The sequence below is a fragment of the Papio anubis genome, chromosome 3, assembly GCF_008728515.1.
Source record: "Papio anubis isolate 15944 chromosome 3, Panubis1.0, whole genome shotgun sequence".
Lineage (NCBI taxonomy): Eukaryota > Metazoa > Chordata > Mammalia > Primates > Cercopithecidae > Papio > Papio anubis.
Window position 1 is genome coordinate 41,664,131 of NC_044978.1, and position 23,471 is coordinate 41,687,601.

General features: G+C 39.5%; 1 protein-coding gene across 5 annotated transcripts in view; it reads left to right on the forward strand.

The window, feature by feature from the left end:
- The window catches only part of PRMT9 (protein arginine methyltransferase 9), a 49,375-nt gene that overhangs the window by 22,677 nt on the left and 3,227 nt on the right, over nucleotides 1-23,471 (forward strand). For 4 of the 5 annotated variants that reach the window (XM_021938843.2, XM_003899250.5, XM_021938844.1 and 1 more), the window contains 5 exons: nucleotides 6,396-6,588; nucleotides 8,909-9,092; nucleotides 12,037-12,751; nucleotides 20,188-20,341; nucleotides 23,107-23,229. In XM_021938843.2, the coding sequence (XP_021794535.1) occupies nucleotides 6,396-6,588; nucleotides 8,909-9,092; nucleotides 12,037-12,751; nucleotides 20,188-20,341; nucleotides 23,107-23,229 (1,369 nt within the window). The remainder of the gene's footprint in view (nucleotides 1-6,395; nucleotides 6,589-8,908; nucleotides 9,093-12,036; nucleotides 12,752-20,187; nucleotides 20,342-23,106; nucleotides 23,230-23,471) is intronic. The other variant, XR_002522245.2, reaches the window with a different exon arrangement.

Here is a 23,471-nt window from a genome sequence, read left to right on the forward strand (position 1 = left end):
ACCAGTAAGTAACTACTTTTCATCTTTGTTATATATTCCTTTACTCTTTTTCTTTGTATGTTAGTAACAGGCAGATAGTAAAAATGTTTAGAGATTGGTAGGACACAGGGCACTAACCAGACAGTGGACTTAATTAGCAGATTGGCTGAATTAGAATGTACTGGTTGAATATTAGTTCTGTGTAAGTAAATGTATGTGTGTGTAAATTTAATTTTGTTTAAAAACTCAGTAAATATATTTGCTTTTCCTTTGTGAGCCTTTTCATGTAATAGATTTTGTTCATGACTTTAAAAAATCAACTTCTTGGTGTTGTAGTTATTGGAGTTTAGAATTTTTGGATTGCTTCCACTTTTCTGCTTTTAAGAAGTAGGATAAACATCTTCGTACTTATGTCTTTGTGGATTTGTTTCTATTATTTTCTTAGGATAAATTCCTTAATAAGGAATTACTGAGTTAAAGAATATGTACAGTTTTCAGGCTGTAGGGATGCCTTACTGCATTGCCCACCAGAAAAGCTAGGTTGTGTCTTGCTGAGATTTCTTGCTATAACATGACTGGACTCCTTCCCTCAATAGTTCCTCTTTAGGAGACCACTAATATTGTTTGCCTAAGCAAAGTAGAAATTAAATGGCTGGTATCTACATTTTGCAAAAGAATAACTTCATTATTGACTCATTTATTTAGCAAATGAGTGCCTGACTACAGTAGAAGCGCTATAGGAGCTTTTGTAAAAGTAAAAAGGGTGTACAGTTTGGTTGAGTAGGTGTAGGTCTGGATGAATGAGACCAATATCTTTTTTTTTTTTTTTAAACAAAGTTCAGCAGTATGGGTTGAGGACTATGAAGAAAGGTATTGACAAAATATATGTGAGTGCTACTGTTTTAACTGGTAGAAACATTTATAAATCATTATTATAAAAATTGCCATTTGGCACCTAATGAGCTGAATTTAATGCTCATCTCAATAATCAAATGTTTAAGAATATCCAAGAAAAATATCCAAGAAAACTTACCTTATTAGATATAAAAACCTAGAAATAAAAAACAGTAATGTATTGATGCAGAAAGATACATCAGTGGAGCACAATAAAGAATCTAGATACAGACCTTTGAATTTATATGGAATTATTATATGATATAGGTGTGATATTTCAGATCAGTGGGGAAGGGATAAACTATTCAGGAAATGGAAATGGTGTGCTTCATTTGGGGAAAAAAGTTAGATCCCTGCTTTTAATTCTGGGTGAGTTAAACATTTGAATGTCAAAAAATCTATTTAATGGAGACCTTCCAAAGCAAAACACAGAGTAGGGCCCAGAAGCCACAGAACATTGACACATGTGACCACATTTTTGTTTTTTTATTATTTATTTATTGATTGAGATGGAGTCTTGCTCTGTTGCCCAGGCTGGAGTGCAGTGGCGCAGTCTTCGCTCACTGCAAGCTCTGCCTCCTGGTTTCACGCCATTCTCCTGCCTCAGCCTCCCAAGTAGCTGGGACTACAGGCACCTGCCACCATGCCCGGCTAATTTTTTTGTATTTTTAGTAGAGACCGCGTTTCACTGTGTTAGCCAGGATGGTCTTGATCTCCTGACCTCGTGATCCACCCGCCTCGGCCTCCCAAAGTGCTGGGATTACAGGTGTGAGCCACCGCGTCTGGCCTAATGTGACCACATTTTCCAACCATTGAAAAAAATCTCTCTGGTGAAGGATACTATAAAGTTAAAAGACAAGTGACAGACTGAGATGAATATTTGCAACTTTTACAACAAAGCATGAATTTAATTGTCTATTAATCAGAGAAATGGAAATTAAAACCAATGGGATAACATTTTCTAACTACTTATGTTAGCACATTAAAGTTGTTTGATATCTTATTTTCTCATAAGTTTAGGGAAAATTTATACACTGTTGGTGCAACATTTTAGTAGCTTGATTTGGCATTTTCTAGCAACACTAAAGATGTTCGTAGTCCTTAATCTAGCATTTCCGTATCTGGGAATCTATCCTGATAAATACTCATACATGTGTGCAGTGATGTGTGTACAAGGATGTTCACTGTAATATTGTAATTGGAAAAATAAAAGCAAACAAATTATCTGAATGTTTATATTAATAAGAAAGTATTTCAATAAATTATGATGTAACAGTCACCTAATGCAGTATTATGCAAAAAAATGGTTAAGGTACATGTGTAGACAGGAAAGAAGTTTATGGTATACTGTTAAGTGAGAAAGGCAAGGCATAATCTTAGGAGCAGTGAGCATACCTAGAACCCAGATCTTGGTTTTTAAATACCATTTCTCACCAGAAGGAACTATAGCTTCTTGGAGCAATGGCTGATTCTAGTACTGGGGCGGAATAGGTTCAAGATGATTCTGGGGCACCTTGTATTAGAGAGTGAGGAAGTGCTCAAAAAGGGATTTGGTGGGGGAAAGGGGAGCAAAAGGACACAGCAGCATGCTTGAAGACGCTCCCACTGGTCAAATCTGGGACAATTTAATCACCAAAATAAATAAGGGTCCTAATGTTTAAACCCACTGAATAAGAATCCATTAATTTCTATGTATCTTAAGCAGATTAATAAATACATAAATGGGGATAAAAGTACAGCTCGTCCTTACAGTCAATGCTGATTAATATTATAGAAAAAAATGAGGCAGAATTACTTTTTGGGAGGCAAGAATCATGAATAGATGCTAAATCAATGGAGGGAAATCTGATGAGGATCAGGGCATTTATATAGTTTCAAAGTATCTCTCAAATTATTGCAAAAGGGAAGACTGTAAGTATATAGGGCTGAAGCCACACAGCATCTTTTTTTGTTGTTGTTGTTGTTTTTGAGACTGAGTTTCACTCTTGTTGCCCAGGCTGGAGTGCAGTGGCGCGATCTTGGCTCACTGCAACCTCTGCCTCCCAGGTTGAAGTGATTTTCCTGCCTCAGCCTCCCGAGTAGCTGGGATTACAGGTGTGCCCGCCACCATGCCCGGCTGATTTTTTTGTGTTTTTTTTAGTAGAGAGGAGTTTTATCATGTTGGCCAGGCTGGTCTCGAATTCCCGACCTCAGGTGATCCACTTGCCTTGGCCTCCCAAAGTGCTGGGTTTACAGGTGTGAGCCACCGTGCCCGGCCTGTTTTTTTTTTTTTTTTAATTAAATCAAATTAATTTTTACTTTAAGTTCTGGGGTACATGTGCAGAACGTGCAGGTTTGTTACATAGGTATACATGTGCCATGGTGATTTGCTGCACCTATCAACCCATCATCTAGGTTTTAAGCCCCGCATGCATTAGGTATTTGTCCTAATGCTCTCCTTTCCCTTGCCCCTAGTCCCCCAGCAGGACCATGTGACCACACATCATCTTAACCAGGTGATTAAAGCTAACATCAACAGTAAGATTCCTCCAGATTCAGTGCTTTAAGGATGCATTGCTTATATAGTACCACATCCAAAATGTGCAACCTGTAATCTAATTGTGAGAAAACCTCAGACAAACCCAAGTTGGGACCATTCTGTAAAACAATTGGCCTACCTTCTTAAAAAATGTCAGTGATATGAGAGACAAAGCAAAGATGAAGAACTGTTTCAGATGAAAGGATATTAAAGAGACAGGACAGCTAAATTGAAACTATGAACTGTATTGGGAAACAAACTATATATATATATATAGAGAGAGAGAGAGAGAGAGAGAGAGATGGGATCTTGCTGTGTTGGCCTGGTTGGAGTGTAGTGGCTCAATCATAGCTCACTGCAGTCTTGACCTCCCAAACTCAAGTGATCCTCTCACTCAGCCTCCTGAGGAGCTGCAACCACAGGTGTGCACCACCATGTCTGGTTAATTTTTTTAAGTTTTTATAGAGACAGGGTCTTGCTGTGTTGCCCACGCTGGTCTTGAACTCCTGGACTCAAGGGATCCTTCTGCCATAGCCTCCTAAAGTGCTTGGATTACAGGCATGAGCCACTGTGCCCTGCCTGCATTATTGATTTTTGATTCAGTTGACAAATACAGAATATGAACTGTAGGTTAGATAATACTGAATTTGATTGCTGTGATTAAGAGAATATTCTCATTTTTAATAAAGATACACTGAAGTATCTTTTGAGAAATAAACAGGCATGATGAATACAACCGACTCACAAATGGCACAGAATGTTTCAGTAACGTACAAATAGAGTGTTATACACAAATATTAAAAAAGGTACGGAAGGATACACATTAAACTATTAACAGTGAAGAAATGAAAGGACGAGTACTGTGAAGGTGGACTTTTTACCATATTGCTTGAAGTTTTGACAATATATATTCATGTAGTTTATATTACATTAGAAAGAAATTGTCTGGCCAGGCGCAGTGGCTCACGCCTGTAATACCAGCACTTCGGGAGGCCAAGGTGGGCGGATCGCGTGAGCTCAGGAGTTTGAGACCAGCCTGGGCAACATGGCGAAACCTGTCTCTGTAAAAAATACAAAAATTAGCCGGGCGTGGTGGCATGCACCTGTAGTCCCAGCTACTCGGGAAGTGGAGGTAGGAGAATTGCTTGAGCCTGGTAGGTGGAGGTTGCAGTGAGCCAAGATCACACCTTTGTACTCCAGCCTGGGTTACAGCATGAGACTTTGTCTCACACACAAAAAAATTGTCACATATTTTTTGTTTCAACTTGTGACTTTTAATTTTGAGTTATTAAAATCATTAGTTCCATTTGCTGATTCATCTTTTGAGAGTGTAATAAAATAATCTGTAAAAGTAGATTATTTGAACTTTTGAAATGTTATAAAGGCAAATTCTCTAAAAAAAAAAAAATGCCATTAAGTTGAGGTGAGGTGAGATGAGGTTGGAGTATTTTCCTTTTTAAAATGTTGTTTAAATTTTTATAAAGTGTTTTTTCATTGTAAATTTTCTTTTTTCTTTTTTTGTTTTTTGAGACAGGGTCTTGCTCTGTTGCCCAGGCTGGAGTGCAGTGATGTGATCATAGCTCATTGCAGCCTTGAACTCCTAGGCTCAAGTTATCCTCCTGCTTCAACCTCCCAAGTAACTAGGACTCTAGGCACACACCACCATACCTGGCTATTTTATTTTATTCTATCTTATTTTATCTAGAAGAATATTGCTATGTTGTCCATGCTGGTCTCTTAACTCCTGGGCTCAAGTGATCCTCCCACTTTGGACTCCCAAAGTGCTGGGATTACAGGTGTAAGCCACCATGCGTGGTCCAATGTAAATTTTTATTGACATCAAACATTTTTATAGCAAGTGTGCGAGCCATAAGTTTATGATTTGATGAATTTTCATGAAGTTGATAGACCTGGGTAATCAGTGCTGAGATCAAGGACCAGAATATTACCGCTATATAATATAAAGTGCACAGGAAGGAACCCCTTCTCTTTACCAGCACCCCACTCTCCCTAGAGCACCTACTATCCAGACTTCTAACGCCATAGATTAGTGTTGCTTGTTTTGAATTCTATACAGATAGAACCATACAGTGTGATTTGTTTTTGTGTGTCTAGCTTCTTTTGTGTTTAGTTTGTGTATTCTCATTGATGAATCATACTCCATTATATGACTATACTAGATTTGTCTGTTATACTACTGATAGATGTTTAGGTTATATCCGTTTTCTTGGCTATCAGAAGCAGTGTAGCTATAAACATTCTTGAACATTCTTTTGGTGATAATATGTATTAATTTCTGTTGACTATATTCTCAGAAGTAGAAATGCCAAACACTGTGAAATGGTTCCTACATTAAGAATGAATGTGAATAGGTACGTTCAACTCGAGTTGGCACTACAAAGTAGTCTTCCAAAGTGATCATACTAATTTGATACTCCAATGGTTTATGAGACTGTATCCTTACCATACTTGGTATTGACTACTTGTTTTTTTCCCTTCCGTCAGATAGGGGAAGTATGCATTGTAGTATGCATTGTGATTTTAACTCCATTTCCAGGGTGGCTGTTGAAGCCGAGCACCTTTTCATGTGCTCATTGGCCATTTGGATATGTTCTTTTGTGAAGTGTCTGAGTCTTTTGCCCATTTTTGTTTTTTATTAATATGCAGGAATTTTAAAATATATTTTGGATATGAGCCCTTTACTGAATATAGTTATTACAAATATCTTCTCTCAGTGGGTTACCTTTTACTTTCTTACAGGGTGTTTTTTTTTTTTTTTTAAATGAGCAGACATTCTTAATATTATTATAGACCTATTTATAGTTGTTTTCCTTTATAGTTAGTGGTTGTATATGTGTGTGTATGTAGTTATGCTTAAGAAATCTTTGCTCATGAGGTTTTATTTCATTTTTGTGTTTATTTTTTCTGGACTCAATATTGGATATGTTACTTGATTCTAAAAAAATCCATCTTCCTCCCCGTCCCCTATTTTGTGTCTCTCCAGAGTGGGTATTAAGGACATTGCTGGTATCCATTTGCCAACAAATGTGAAATTTCAGAGTCCGGCTTACTCTTCTGTAGATGCTGAAGAAACAGTTGAACCTTATACAACTGAGAAGATGAGTCGAGTTCCTGGAGGATATCTGGCTTTGACAGAGTGCTTTGAAATTATGACAGTAGACTTCAACAACCTTCAGGTGAAAAAAAATTCAGTTACTATTTTCAAGCATTAAATTTCATGCATTGTTTAAAATAATATATAGGACAGACAGTCTTATTTTATGAGTTTGCATGAAGATTCCACTTATTGTATGTAAAGAAAATGATTAAAGGGTAATTAGAATTTCTTCCTGAAATTATTTGCTTGCTTGCTTTCCTTGCTTTCTTTTCTTTTCTTTTCTTTCTTTTTTTCTTTGACAGTATCTTGCTGTCACCTAGGCTAGAGTGCCACTGTGCCTAGCCCACTTATTTAAATACAAAGAAAACCCCCCCTAAGATTGTTGGGAATGTATAGGGTGCCAGGTGCTTTCACTTGTGTTATTAGGCAGCTCTTATGACATACTGCCATACAATTATAATTATCCTTGTGTTACGCAGATGAGGAAATTGTTGCTTACATTAAATAATTCCCACCCAAATTATTCAGCATGTGAATACAGGGGCAGGAATTCTAACCTAGGTCTTTCTGACTTTTCTCTGTATCATGCTGCCATTTCAAATTAACAAAACGAACAATAATCCAAATCTCTAGGTTGTATGTATATTACGGTGACCAGCCTTCATGGTTTGCCCAGGACTGAAGAGGGTTCCGAGACTTGAGACTTTCTGTTTTGAAACCAAGATAGTCCTAGGAAAAGCAAGAGAAGCTGATCACCCTAGTGTGTATGTGTGTGTGTTGGTGAATGGTGTGAGGATGTTCTGTATAAAGAACGTGCCCAGCTGGGCACAGTGGCTCACGCCTGTAATCCCAGCACTTTGGAAAGCTGAGGCGGGTGGATTACCTGAGGTCAGAAGTTCAGGACCAGCCTAGCCAACATGGTGAAACCCTGTCTCTACTAAAAAAATACAAAAAAATCAGCCGGGTGTGGTGGCGGGTGCCTGTAAACCCAGCTATGCAGGAGGCTGAGACAGGAGAATTGCTTGAACCTGGGAGGCGGAGATTGCGTGAGCCAAGATCGCGCCATTGCACTCCAGCCTGAGCAACAAGAGCGAAACTCCGTCTCAAAAAAAAAAAAAAAAAAGGGTGCCGAAAGAAATTGGAAAGGTTACATAGAATTCTCTGAAGGTCTTTAATAAGTAAGGTTCAATGTTCAAGGATATAAATGTTATAAGTGAAACCTGTTTGGAGATAGAATGCTTGTGGGGGGTAATTTTAGCCTAAGTTTTTTTTTTTTTTTTTTTTTTTGAGACAGAGTTTCGCTCTTATTGCCTAGGCTGGAATGCGATGGTGTGATCTTGGCTCACTGCAGCCTCCACTTTTCGGGTTCAAGTGATTCTCCTGCCTGAGCCTCCCGAGTAGCTGGGATTACAGGCACCCACCACCATGAACTGCTAATTTTTGTATTTTTAGTAGAGACAGGGTCTCACCATGTTGGCCAGGCTGGTCTCGAACTCTTGACCTCAATGATCCACCCACCTCGGCCTCCCAAAGTGCTGGGATTACAGGCATGAGCCACCATGCCCAGCTAGCCTAAGATTTTTATAACTTAATAGAAGCTTTCCTTTATTATTTGTTACCACATTGTTCTTGAGGTGATCTGGAACTAATTTAACAATTTGGCCTTGCTTACTGAGGCTGAGCTTTCTGAGCTTCAAGAGCATTCCTTACCTGTTATGACTTTCAGTAGCAAGTAACACGTCTGTAGCTGCCAGTTATCCTTTTATTATTTTAAGGCTTTTTAAAATTTTAATTTTTCTTAGCCACACACACAAATCTTATTAAGGTTTTAGTTTCAAAAGTCATGCATGTCTGTTTAATACTTTCAAGCAATACAGGATAGAAAGGAAAAAGTCCTAGTATTTTTCTTCCTCTTTAAAATCTCAACCCTTCTTTCCCCAGGTCACTAGTTAGAAGTGCGTCTTTCCAGACCTACTTTTCTGTACATACACACACACACTCCCTCTCTCTCTCTCTCACTCTCTCTTACACATTCTTTCTCTCTCCCTACTCCCTCTCTCTCCCTACCCCCTTCCATCCCCCTCTATTTTCTAAACAAAACAATCTCCACTGCTTTGTTACTTAAGCTTTTTCATTCAGCAGTATATTATGGACTTCTTTCCATATCAGCAATATATATCTGTTTCATTCTTTTTAATAATAGCTACATGGTATTCCAATAAAATAGGTCAGAGCTTCCCAACCATTGTGCCTTAACATGGTTATAGGTGTGCCAGTGTACTGAATCCCTCAGGGAGCTGGGCAGGACTAAGAACTCCAGAGATGGAAAATGGTAAGATATTGAGGCACGTATATATGAAATACATAAAACCCTTTCATTCCTTTTACATTTTTCTCAGGAATTAAAAAGTCTTGCAACTAAAAAGCCTGATAAGATTGGTATTCCTGTTATTAAAGAAGGCATACTAGATGCTATTATGGTTTGGTTTGTGCTCCAGCTTGATGATGAACATAGTTTATCCACAAGTCCTAGTGAGGAAACATGTTGGGAACAGGCTGTCTATCCCGTACAGGACCTTACAGGTAGGTCTTGTCATTTTTTTTTTTTTTTAAACCTTTTGCTTTAATCTTCTAAGTATTCGAGTCAGTGGCAAAAAAAAAAAAAAAAATCCTTTCGATATGATGTTTTCAGTCAAGGGAGGTTGGTTAAATCTTTCAGAACTCCATTTTTTTTTTTTCCCAAAAGAAATTTGAAATAGGTAATATTTGTGGTTAAGAGAGACAAACACAACTCTGTTGCATAGCACTTGGAAAACCTATCATTATTTCTTCAGCTCCGATTTTTCTAGTTATCAGTAGATGAAGGAAGTCCTGCTCCATTATTTCATGGGAAGTATTGGAAAAGTACTGCTTTTAGTGCAGGAGTTCTTATTCCTTAGAGAAGCTGATGACGTCTGTGGAGCCCTGGGTCATAAAAATGTATACATTCATACAAGCACAAAGTTTTTCAGTTTTAGAGAGTTCATGGATCTGTGAACTTCCCTAGGGAAGTTTTGTATTAAAGATTTTTTTTTGGTATGGAAATTTTTTTTACAGTGATTCGATGGGTTTAATGTAAGTTTAAAGTAGTTGAATTATATAGAAAAACAACCCTTTTTAGGCTGGGTATGGTGGCTGACACCTGTAACCCTAGTACTTTGGGAGGCCCAGGTGGGAGGATTGCTTGAGGCCAGGAGTTTAAACCAGCCTGGGCAACATAGCGAGACCTCACTTCTTTTTTTCTTTTTCTGAGATGGAGTCTCACTCTGTCACCCAGGCTGGAGTGCAGTGGCGCAATCTCAGTTCACTGCAACCTCTGCCTCCTGGGTTCAAGCGATTCTCCTGCCTCAGCCTCTTGAGTAGCTGGGACTACAGGTGCATGCCACCACGCCCAGCTAATTTTTTTGTATTTTTAGTAGAGATGGGGTTTTGCTGTGTTAGCCAGGATGGTCTTGATCTCCTGACCTCTTGATCCGCCCACTTCGGCCTCCCAAAGTGCTGGGATTACAGGTGTGAGCCACTGTGCCCGGCTGCAAGACCTCGTTTCTACAAAATGAAAAAAATTAACTGGGGATGGTGGCAAGTGCTTGTAGTTCCATCTACTTGGGGCATTGAGGAAGAAGGCTCCTTTGAGTCCAGGAGGTTGAGGCTGCAGTGAGCCAAGATTGTAACACTGCACTCCAGCCTGGGCAACAGAGGGAGATCCTGACACACACACAGACACACACACACACAGAGAGAGAGAGAGAAACTCTACCCTTCTTAAACTGGAAGTTAATACATCTATTTCTGTTTAGTTTCTTAATCAAGGGATCTAATTTGGCAAGGTCATAAAAGCCTGGAATCAGTATATTGTTGTGGCTAGTATGTTGTTTTTGGAGTCAGGTAGATTTGGATTCAGTTCTTGGCTCTGCTACTTACTGAATCCCTCCTGGCCATCCTTGCCACTTGTTTCTCAGAGCTTATGTTGCATCATATATAAAAATGGGATGATACCATTTATCTTGCAGCACTGTTTTAGGGATTCTTAGAGATGGTAGGTATAAAATGCCTACCACAGTGACTGGCACTCAGTGAATGCTATTTTTTACTTGTGTTTGTTCTAACTCTCTTTTACCTGTAGTAACTTAGACAGATGTCTTTTGTTTTTTAATCCTTCTTAGAGAAAGGACATTTATATGTTTAAGCATAAGAATAGCAATTTATGGCTGGGCTCAGTGGCTCATACCTGTAATCCCAGCACTTTGGGATCCTCCTGCCGAGGTAGGAGGATTGCTGAAGTTCAGGAGTTTGAGAACAGTCTGGTCTCTTCTAAAAATTTTTTAAAATTCAGGTATGGTGGTGAGCGCCTGTAGTTCCAGCTACTCTGGAGGCTGAGGTGGGAGGATAGCTTGAGCCCTAAGATTGAGGCCACAGTGATCATACCACTACACTCCAGCCTAGGCCACAAAGCAAGACACTGTCTCCAAAAAACCCAAAAAAGTGTAACAACTTGTATTTTCAACTGGTTCCAGGGCTAATGAGAAGGAATTGCGATTATACATTTATACATTTACATTTTAAAATTTTACCACATGTAGGCCAGGCACAGTGACTCATGCCTGTAATCCCAACACATTGGAAGGCTGAGGCGAGAGGATCACTTGAGCCCAGGAGTTCAAGACCAGCCTGGGTAAAATAGCAAGACCTCATCTCTATTTAAAAAAAAAAAAAAAAAATAGCTGGGCCTGGTGGCATGCATCTGTAGTTGTAGCTACTTGGGAGGCTGAGGCAGGAGGATCGCTTGAGCCCAGGAGTTGGAGGCTGCAGGGGGCCTTGTTACACCACTGCATCCCAGCCTGGGTGACAGAGTGAGACCTTGTCTCAAAAGACAAAATAAAACAAACGGAAGTTTTCCCACATATGAAAGGAGTATGATATGGTCTTTATTGTAGGACTTGGTTCTTCTTTATACTTTGAAGTTCCTAGACATGCAAGAATGCTTACAGTTAACAAATATAACTGATACAATTCTGTTGAATGTTACCTTGTTCTTTTCGAAATTTCAATTAGAGAAAAGAATGTCCCTTTAAGCTAAAGTGAGGTTTGATATTTATCCCTGAATTTTATCTTTGTTGTTATTAGCCTTCATTACCAAAGATGATAGAGTCTGCTGCAGTACTCCACCAACACCCCAATTTGGGGATATGGAGAGACCTAGTGATGGCAGTAAAAACATTATCACACTGATAGTCTCAGGGTCAATAATGGAGCTCTCGAATGTCTCCATTATGCTACTGGTTGATTGAATCTTCAAATTTCAGTTTTTCCCTAAGTAAATCTGGTAGGGTTTTCCTGTTCTTTTTTTTTTTGTATATTAGTATTTGTAATCCTTTCTATAGTGATTTAAAGAATGGGGGGTTAGATGGAGGATGGAGATGTTTATGTGATCCTCTGGCTTATAAGCACTCCATATATTTTGTTTTTTCTTTCTTACTATTTAATGAAGACTACTGGATAAAGCCTGGAGACCATGTGATGATGGAAGTGTCTTGTCAAGACTGTTACTTAAGAATCCAGAGTATTAGTGTCTTGGATTTAGAATGTGAAATGGATGTTGCAAGAAGTTTTACCCAGAATAAAGACTTGTTGTCATTAGGAAATGAGGCTGAACTTTGTAGTGCCCTTGCTAACCTTCAGACCAGTAAACCAGATGCTGTAGAGCAGACATGTGTATTGGAATCTACAGAAATTGCTTTGCTTAACAACATCCCATATCATGAAGGCTTTAAAATGGCAATGAGCAAAGTTTTGTCTTCACTGACTCCAGAGAAACTGTATCAGACCATGGATACTCACTGTCAGAATGAGATGAACTCTGGAACTGGACAGAGTAATACTGTACAGAACATCCCTGAACCTTTCTACGTGTTAGATGTGTCTGAAGGCTTCTCTATTCTGCCTCTTATTGCTGGCACACTTGGGCAGGTTAAACCATACAGTTCTGTGGAGAAAGACCAGCATCGTATTGCTCTGGACCTCATATCTGAAGCCAATCACTTTCCTAAAGAAACACTTGAGTTTTGGCTGAGACATGTGGAGGATGAATCTGCTATGTTACAAAGGCCAAAATCAGACAAGTTATGGAGCATAATTATATTGGATGTCATTGAGCCATCTGGGCTCATTCAGCAGGAAATAATGGAAAAAGCTGCAATATCCAGGTAAAACACAACATAATAACTTTTTTTTTTTTTTTTTTGAGCTCAGATTTTATGTAAATTCCTTAAGTTATTTAATGGCATAACTGTAAAAATAAGTCAAGATCATTGTATGCTCCTCAAGCATTACTTTTCAGGACATGTGACTTCATTTGATGCTAAAATCGTCCTAGGTTTGGCCAGTGGGAGGTCCTTTAAACTAGTTCCTGTGTCTTTTTGACACGTTCCCATAATTCTTTGAGCATGTTCTTACTTTGGTGCAACCAGATGTTTTATTTTCATCTTGAATTTTTCTCAACCCCAACCTTAGGATTAGTCTTTCTCCAAGGGACTCTGGTTCCTTTTGGTTCCTTTTAGTGGAGAACTATATTTTGAAACCAAGATATATATATCTTCAAGTGTGGTGATATTAATAGTTGTGGGCTTTTCATATATGGCTTTTATTATGTTGAGGTAGTTTCCTTCTATTCCTAGTTTGTTTAACGCTTTTGTCATGAAAGTGTGATTTTTGTCAAATGCTTTTTCTGCATCCATTGAGATGATCATGTGGTCTTCATTCTGTTAATGTGATGTATTGTAATTGGGCTCCTGTCTTGGCTTCCCAGAGTGTTGGGATTATGGGTGTGAGCCACTGTGCCTGATCTGCAGTTGTTTTTAAATGATCATTCTTGCTGGAAGCGGTGGCTCATGCCTGTAATCCCAGCACTTTGGGAGGCGGAGGCGGACTGATCAGGTGAGGTCTGCAGTTTGAGACCAGCCTGAGCAACATGGAGAAACCCCGTTTCTACTAAAAATTAAAAAAAAAAAAGGAGCCAGGCGTGGTGGCGCATGCCTGTAATCCCAGCTACTTGGGAGGCTAAGGCAGGAGAATCACTTGAACCCGGGAGGGGAAGGTTGCTGTTAGCTGAGATCGCGCCATTGCACTCCAGCTCTGGGCAACAAGAGCGAAACTCCATCTCAAAAAAAAAAAAAAAAAAAGTTCATTCTTAAGTTCTATTCACTCATGCTAGTTTAAAATACAGGGGAAAGCTTGAAGGCTTGGTAAACTCTTTCGTTTTTTGTTTTTTTAAAAACCATGGCTATGGTTTGAATGTCTCCTCCAAAGCTCATGTGTTGGAAAGTTAATTCTCATTGCAACAGTGTTGAGAGGTGTGATATTCAAGCGGGGATGAGGTCAAGGGGGCTCTGCCCTCATAAGTGGATTAATGCCATTATCATGGATGGGAGTGGGGGTTTTTATACAGGATGAGGCCAGCCCTCTTTCCCATTCTCTCTCTCTCTCTCCGCCCTCTGCCATGAACGGTCAGCCAAATAAGTTGCTGTTCTTTATAAATTACCCAGTCTGTTGTATTTTGTTAGACTTTTGAGTTACAACATTATTTTTTTCATTGCTGAAGGCATGGATGGTTCTGAAGTATCATTTAGCTTTGCAAAAGATTTCTGAGGAGTCTAGCAGTTGCAGTAATGTAAGTAACAACAAAACACTCAATGTTAGTAAAGATAAGCAGAGTTTCAAAGCAATGGTCATTTTATCTGAACATAGCTAACATCTGACACTATCTTTTAGCCCCCAACCTAAGGGTAGGGAGGGGGTCTTAGTCACCATTCATCTCATTCACATATAGAAGTTGAGTTGCAAGGATAATAACAGAGAAAAAAAAATTGCAAGCATAGATAACGGAGAACTAAACTGATTATCACTTAGTTGATAGTGTCAGATCCCACAGGTTGAGGACTCAGTTCCACGGACTGCCCCCTACTTCAGATGCCAGTTACAAGTAGTAGGTTGTCACTAGTACTTCTCACAGGCTGTAAATTGGAAGTTCCTGAGACCACTTCTTCGAGTTCCGTTAATTTTCTAGAGTGGTTCGCAGAACTCAGGGAAACACTTTACTTATGTTTGCCCATTTCATTTATTATGAAGGATGTTACAAAGGATACAGATGAAGAGCCAGATGAAGAGATGCATAGAGCAAGCATGTGGGAAGTGGCACGGGGCTTCCATGCCCTCTCTGGGCACCCTCTAGGAACCTCCATGTGTTCAGCTACCTGGAAGCTGTCTGAACCTTGTCTTTCTGGGTTTTTATGGAAGCTTTGTTATGTAGGCATGACTGATTACATCACCGGCTATTAGTGATCAACTCAACCTTCAGTGTGTCTCCTCTCTCTGGAGGCTAGTGGGTTGGATGGAAAGTCCCAATCCTCTAATCTTGCCATGGTCTTTTAGCCTCCAACCTAGGGCTGGGTAGGGGCCCTTAGTCATCATTTATCTCATTAGCATACAGAAGACACCATTCTGTAGGTTCCAAGGGTGTTAGGAGTTCTGTGGCAGGAAACAGGATGAAGACCAGATATATATGTATCTTATTATAATCACAATATCGTATTTGCCCTATGTATACTTTATATTCGGCTATTCCTGAGTTGTATCCTTTGTAATAAATCCGTAAATATAAGTAAAGTGTTTTTCTGAGTTCTGTGAGCCATTCTGGCAAATTATTGAACTCAAAGAGGACATTGTGGGAACCCTTGATTGTTACAGCGTGATGGGTTCTTTTTGCCCACTGCCCAGAAAAGCCAATACAGTGAGAACAGCAGAAGTCGCAGTAGGGAAAGTTTAGGTGGGCTCATGCCTGTAATCCCAGCACTTAGGGAGGCCGAGGTGGGTGGATCACTTGAAGTCAAGAGTTTGAGACCAGCCTGGCCAACATGGTAAAACCCCGTCTCTACTAAAAATACAAAAATTAGCTGGGAATGGTGATGTGTGCCTGTAATCCCAGCTGCTCAGGAGGCTGAGGCAGGAGAATCGCCTGAATTTGGGAGGCAGAGGTTGCAGTGAGCCAAGATTGCAGCACTGCACTCCAGCCTGGGCAACAGTGTGAGACTCCGTCTCAAAAAAAAAAAAAAAGAAAAAAAGAAAAGTGTGTAATTATCACAAGGCAGCCAAGTGGAAGAATGGGAGATATTTTTCAAATCCACCTCCCTGAGAACTCAGAGGCTAGTTTTAAAGAATAATTTGGTGAACTGGTGGCTAGGGAATGGATACTGCTGACTGGTTTGGGATGAAATCATAGGGATGTCAAAAACAGTCTTCCTGTGCTGAGTCAAGTTTCTGGGTGGGAGTCATAGGAGCAGTTGAGTCTGAAAAATATCTCAAAGACCAATCTTAGGTTTTATAATACTGATGTTATCTATAGGAGCAATTGGGACAGTTACACATCTTGTGACCTCTGGCTCCATGATTCCTGAGCGGTAGGGCATTACAGAAAAGCAAGCTAGGGTACAATGACTGGGTATCATTTAACTGTGCCTACATTTTAGCAGAATTCAGGCTCCTCCCATAATCCTAACCTTGTGGCCTTTCCTTAGTTCTACAGTGGCTGTTTTGGTCCCTGAACAAGGAGAGGGTTCATTTCAGGAAGGGACTATTATCATCCTTGCTTTAAAGTTAAACTATAAACTAAAATTCCTCCCACAGTTAGCTTACCCTATGCCTGAGACAGTCAGTTTGTGAGGTTAGAAGCAGAATGGAGTGAGCTATATTAGATTTCTTTCACTGCCATAATTTTTGCAAAAGTGGTTTCAGTTTTATAGATGGCCAAAAGTACTGAAAGTCCAGGACCTACAGTTGGCATCAGAACTGGGGGCAGTCATGTGGGATGGAGCCCTTATAGCACTTGATGCTAACTCCAGGTAATGTCAGTATTGATTTCAGTTGTAGTACACTCAAAAGGTATCTGAGAATTTTTTGGGGTGGGAACCTCCTCCCTGCCCCCCCGCCACCACCACTTGGTGTCAGAAGTTTTATTTTTTTTAGACAGCTGTCACTCTGTCGCCTAGGCTGGAGTGCAGTGCCATGATCATGGCTCACTGCAGCCTTGACTTCCTGGGCTCAACCTACGTTTTATAAATAGAAACGGTTCCTAAGACTACTTCAGTGACTCACATGATATCGTTCCCAACTCTCTTTCTCCCATAGATTTCATGACTATAAGGTTAGCTTTTATTAACCTGTGTGCTTTTTTAACTTGCTAATTTCATAGAATGGTACCCTCTTGTGGCTATTTGGGGAGTGAAGGGTTGTTAGTCAAGCAACATAAAGTTCTGTGGCTAGTCTCTCCTTTCAGAGACCTTTGTGATCCTGAAGAAAATTAGATCTGATTTTCATTTAAATGCATCACAGTTAGCAGATAACGTCAGTTGTTCAGATAATTTTAATAACATGAGTTTTCAGAATTAAACTTGATCCTTTTGAGGAAAAAAGATTTTTCCAGTGATTTGGGAAGACATAAAATTGTAGCCAGTTTGGTAAAGGCATAGATTGGAATTTGGTTAAGAGCTGTGCAATTTTATTATGAGGTGTGAAATTTCACTAACTGTGGAGATTGAATTTCTACCAGACTACCTAATATGCCAAAAAGTTGATAGGAAAGGAATAGCAACAATGGGTAAAGCACTGGGGGCAGGGTGGAGTCCATTCTTAGGCTAATTTATGAATATAGGATTTATTACAACTCTAAAGGATCATGTCGTTATATTTAGTGGGTGAAGAGAGATTATCCTGGTGCAGAATCATGACTTATCTTTATGAATCTGGTGCCATTACACTTGGAGTCATCTCTTAACTTTGCTTGCTGAATCTGTGCTCCTCACATTACGGCTGGGGATATGGCTTCCTGTTAGCTTGTCTTAGGGAGAGAGTGAGCTGTTACAAGAGCAGACTGTTTCCTTATTAACTTTTCCTCAAATGTATTATTTTGAAAATTTTCAAACTTAGGAAAAATTGCAAGAATAATAACAGAGAACACTAGATTATTGTTTACTGAACCATTTGGTAGTTGATTGTTGGCATCATAAACTTCATCTTTTCTTTAGTATTTAGCATGTGTTTCCTAAGAACAAATGTTTTTCCCTACATATCACAATAAAATTGTCACTGAGGATATTTCACATTGATAAAACGCTATTATTAATATATAGTGCATATTAAAATTTCCCATTACCCCAGTAATATTCTTCATTGCTTTTCTTCCCAGTCTAGTTCCAATCAAGAGTATTACGTTGCATTTAGTTGCCACGTCTTGTCATTATAATTTAATTGTCCTTGCTTTAGATATCTTTAAGTGGTTATAGAATTGAGATAATCAGTTTAGTAAGAGACCGGAGAACTAATTGAAATCTAATTCAAGAGCAGTAGTGCCAAAGTAGTTTTGAGGAATGGGGTGTTTTATAGCTTAGCTTGTCTAGGTTTTAATGATCTATTTAGGGAGACTGCATAGTATATAATTTTGGAAATGTTTATGAATTACTTTTTAAGATATGAACAAATGTGTTGGTGAAATGTTTAGTTCTATATTTTTATAAGTGGATTCTTACTCTAAATATTTAATTTAGGAGTAAAAACATACTGCGAAATGTACATATGATAATATAAAGTTCACCTGCCTAGTATGCTGTTCTAGAAATTCAAGTAGGAACAAGCTTGGGATATTCAGTAAAAATGTAGATTTGACATTTGATTGTAAATGTGGAAAATGAAAATAATTACTTGGTTTAAAGTATCCTCCACCTCTGTTTCATTGGATGTCAGTAGGTGGCCCACCCGCATAGCACATAGCTCGGGTGTGAGGAAACAAGACTACATAGGTAGGTGTGGAAGCTGCCTTGGCTTAAGAGCCCTTTGCTTCATGTAGCAACTCTTCTCCCATGGGCACAGCTTCCACGGCCTAGCAATATGAACACCTGGTTACACTCTCAGGGAAGCCCACATGTGGTATGGGTTCCCGTCAGGCATTTATCCTTTGTTCATAGTTCTCTCTGTCCAGATACAGTCTACCTATTAAGAGATTTTTTTTTTTTTTTTTAACCATAAGCAGTGTTGCTGATAAACACAGCTGACATTTTATTCTTATAAGATTTTCAGAGAAAGAGAAGGTAAACCCAAGGTCAGCTGTAGGAAGAGAAAGGATTTTGTTAACCCTTGACTCTCTCTCCTCGAGTATTAGAGTATTTGGACTTTTTTTTTTTTTTGGTAATTTTGCATTTGGAGTGTTTAACCTTTTATTTTGAAATAATTTTCAAGCCTTTGGAGAAGTTAATAATACAAAGAACTTACCATACACCTTACACTCAGATTCACAAACTATTAATATTTTGCCACATCTGCTAAATTGTTCGGGAAAAAACATTTCAGGCTCTTTCCCTGAACCATAGATACAATGTGTCTTTACTCCTAATACCTTGGAATGCATAGGACATTCACTTATATAATCACTGTACAATTATTAAAATCAGGACATTTACAGGGACACAATACTGTTATCTAAGCTACAAACTTTATCCAGGTTTCACCAGTTGTCACAATAATGTCCTTTGTAGCTTTTCTGTTCCTGGTCTGGAATCCAATCCAGGATCATATATTCCATTTAGTTTTCATGTCTCTTTAGTGGTGCAGTCACTGCTCACTGCAGTGTGGACCTCCTGGGCTCAAGCGATCCTCCCACCTCAGCCTCTTGAGTAGCTGGGACTGTAGGTGTGCACCACCACACCTGGCTAGTTTATTTATTTGTAGAGATGGGGTCTTGCTAGACCCAGGCAGGTCTTGAAGTCCTGGGCTCAAGCAATTCTCTCACCTTGGCCTCCCACAGTGTTGGGATTATAGGCATCTCGGCCACCATGCCCAGCCTGTCCCATTATTTTTGATGTTAATACAATCACATGATTTAAGTTGTATCTACACATTTCTCCATTCAGTAAGTCACTATGTCCTCCTTTGTGGTAAGTCATTTGTGGGGGTGATACTTTGAGACTGTAAAAGGATATTTTCCTAATCAAACTTTGACCTACTAGTTTTAGCATCCATTGATGACTCTTTCCTGAATCTAAAGACGTATGTTCATTTAAATAGCTAACTGGTCATTTTTCTCTTTCATTGATCAGTACTTTGACTTGAGAAATTATTTCTAGTGGTTTACTGTTCTGAAATACCAGCCATGAATAATAGAAAATCCATTAGACTCTGTGTAATCTGTAGCTCTTTACTGATTTATCATGATTCTTAGTTACTGATGTTTATACAATTGGGGGTATTACAAAGGGTTTCTTTTGTTTTATGTTTTTTTGAGACAAAGTCTCACTCTGTCACCCAGGGTGTAATGCAGTGGTGGGATGTATTTCACTGCAACTGCTACCTCTTGGATTCAAGCAGTCCTCCTGCCTCAACCTCCCAAGTAGCTGGGACTATAGGTGCATGCCACCACGCTTGGCTAGTTTTTGTATTTTTTATAGAGATGAGGTTTTGCCATGTTGCCTAGGCTGGTCTTGAACTCTTGGGCTCAGGTGATCCACCCACCTTGGCCTCCCAAAGTGCTGGGATTACAGGTGTGAGCCACTGTGGCCCAGCCGCAAAAGCTTTTTAAAATATGTACTTTTTTCCTTAGGTGTTTACTACAATCTGGAGGCAAGATCTTTCCTCAATATGTGCTGATGTTTGGGTTGCTTGTGGAATCACAGACACTCCTAGAGGAGAATGCTGTTCAAGGAACAGAACGTACTCTTGGATTAAATATAGCACCTTTTATTAATCAGTTTCAGGTAAGTGTCTAGAGGAGAAGTTCAACCAGGATGCTGCTGAACAGTCTACCTTCGCCCTCTCTTTAGTCACTGTTTAATCTAGCTAAACACGGTGACTAAAGTTTAGCTGGATTAAACACAGTGACTAAGAGCACTTAGATTCTTACCTATAGTAAGTTCGTACAACAAAGGAACTTATTATAGGTAAAAATCAACCTAGACGTTATAGTAACCAAGGAATTTTGTCGTGACTGCTGATAAAAGTTTATAGGTATTTGGCCAGGTGTGGTGGCTCATGCCTGTAATCCCAGCACTTTGGGGAGGCTGAGGTGGGTGGATCACTTGAGGTCAGGAGTTCAAGACCAGCCTGGCCAACATGGTGAAATCCCGCCTCTACTAAAAATACAAAAAAAATTAGCCATGTATGGTGGTGCATGCCTGCAATCCTAGCTACTCTGGAGACTAAGGCAGGAGAATCGCTTGAACTCAGGAGGCAGGAGTTGCAGTGAGCCAAGATCGTGCCACTGCACTGCAGTCTGGATGACAGAGCGAGACTGCATCTCAAAAAAAAAAAGTTTATAGATACTCCTCTGAATCACTGTCATAAATGGAAGAAGGGTCCTAGGTTTTAATCTTACGAAAAAGAGTGGTCTTTGTCCAAAAAAGATTTATGTTCTAAACTTGAACCCTTACATTGAGACCTCAGGCTGGCAGCTGATAAGTATCAGCAGCTAATGCTCAGATTCTAGGAAATCAGACTGCAGAGAGCAGGAATGCAGGAGCCTAGGAAAACAGAGCTCAAGCAAAAGGGGGTTAGCCTCTGTTTAGGAAATAAGGAGTCAAGATTTAGAAATGGGCTGGGCATGGTGGCTCACACCTGTAGTCCTGGCACTTTGAGAGGCAAAGGTGGGGCAGATTGCTTGAGCTCACAAGTTCGAGATGAGCCTGGGCAACATGGGGAAACCCTGTCTCTACAAAAAATACAAAAATTATCTGGGCTTGGTGGTGCATGCCTGTAGTCCCAGCTACTTGGGAGGCTGAGGTAGAAGAATTGCTTGAGCCTGGGAGGTGGAGGTTGTGGTGAGCTGAAATCACAACACTGCACTCCAGCCTGGGTGATAGAGTAACAAATGTTTACTGAATGTCTACTACATGTACATTTAGATTTGGAGAATAGGGCTATAAATAAAGGTAGAATTTTTGGTAAGTTGGATGTGGGCTATGAAAGAGGACTCCATTTTTTTCTTAGGTGAAAGCACCTGGAAGAATGGTTCCCATTTACTGATAATGGGGAAAATAGGATCAGGCTTTGTATGTTGCTGTGGTCACTGAGCAATTGGGTAAGAATTCAGAGAAAGCTCTGGGCTGAAGATTTAAATTTGGCAGTTAGCCTGTAGCTGGTATTTAAGGCCATAAGACTGGATGAAATAGCATGGGGGCATGTTGATAAAGAGGGCTGGGAACTGAACTCTAGAGAACTCATAAAGTTATGAGCTTGGTTTGGTTGGTTATATAGAAGGAACTGGCAAAGATGACAGGAGGGCCGGGCATGGTAGCTCATGCCTATAATCCTAGCACTTGGGGAGGCCAAGGAGGGCAGATTGCTTGAGTCCAGGAGTTCGAGACAGCCTGGGCAGCATGGCAAAAACCCATCTCTACAAAAAATACAAATATTAGCCAAGTGTGGTGGTAGGCACCTGTAGTCCTAGCTACATGGGAGGATCACTTGAGCCCAGGAGGCGGAGGTTGCAGTGAGCTGTGATCACACCACTGCACTCCAGCCTGGGGAACAGAGTGAGACCCTGTCTCAAAAAAAAAAAAAAAAAAAAAAAAAAAAAAAAGGAGTGGACCAGTTAGTGTGAGAAACAAAAGTGGGGGCCAACTATGAGGTATGGGTTCAGCAGTGTGGGGATTAGGAGGCAGGTGATAAGAGGTGACATGAGAATCTAAGGCTTCTTCTGGTTTGATGTAAAAATAGGAGCATAACAAGGAGTCTTAGAAATGGTGTGGGGTTACTTTTAGAGTTTTTATGGGGAAGAAAGGCTGGGTGCTTTCAAGGATGCCCAGGGAGAGGCGAATGTATCTGTGTCCTGTTTCGCCTTATACAAGGAAAATGACAGTTTCCTTTGTTTCAAATGAGGATGAAGCTAAAAATTATTAGTATTAAATAGTAGCATTCAATTGCTACTAAACTTGATAGACCACTTAATAGTGATTCTCAACTTTGTACATTGGAAACATCTGGGGATCCTATTTCCAGATGGTTTGGGGTGTGGCCTGAACAGTTGGGCTTTTAAAAAGCTCCCCAAGTGATTTTAGTTTGCAGCCAAGATTGAGAACCACTGCCTTCCAGAAATAAACTTATTTTCCAAATGAAATCAATTATTGTTTGATTGACTCTGGCATCGTATCTGAAACAATTCAATTAGTGTTGTACCATTGTTTCATAAACAAATCCTTGGGTTAAAAATTTTCAGAGCTGTTTAGCTTAAAAAATTTAATCTGCTCCCATCCAAATGAAAGATCTACAGGTAATGGAAACCAGAGCAAATTATCTAACCTGCCTAAACCTTGGTTTGTTCATTCTTTTTGTACTGGAACAATGAAAGTTCTAATGAAAGCCAGCCTTAGCTTAATGTGGGAATATAAAGGAGGTAATGTAAAAAGTATTCTATCATACTGAGTCAAGTACAAAGCAAGCCCTGACCACAAAAGGAATATGTAAAAGTGAAAAACTTGAGCCCTGACCACAAAAAGTGAAAGTGAAAAATTTATACTTTCTCTAGGTACCTATACGTGTATTTTTGGATCTATCCTCATTGCCCTGTATACCTTTAAGCAAGCCAGTGGAACTCTTAAGACTAGATTTAATGACTCCATATTTGAACACCTCTAAAAGAGAAGTAAAGGTAAGGACAACATGCAAAATGATTTCGTTTGTTATTGTTTAGAATAATTATCTTAAATTGGGTGATACTTTTATACATAGTTTTAGCTACTTTAAAGATTTAAATCTTATTTTCTGAACAATATCCAAAAATGGATTTAAGTAAATTAGTGAATAGGTTAATATTGATACGAATTAGCTGGTGAAATGTATTTTAAAATAAATTCTTGTATTTAAAAGTAACTAAAAAGAGAAAGAAGACTT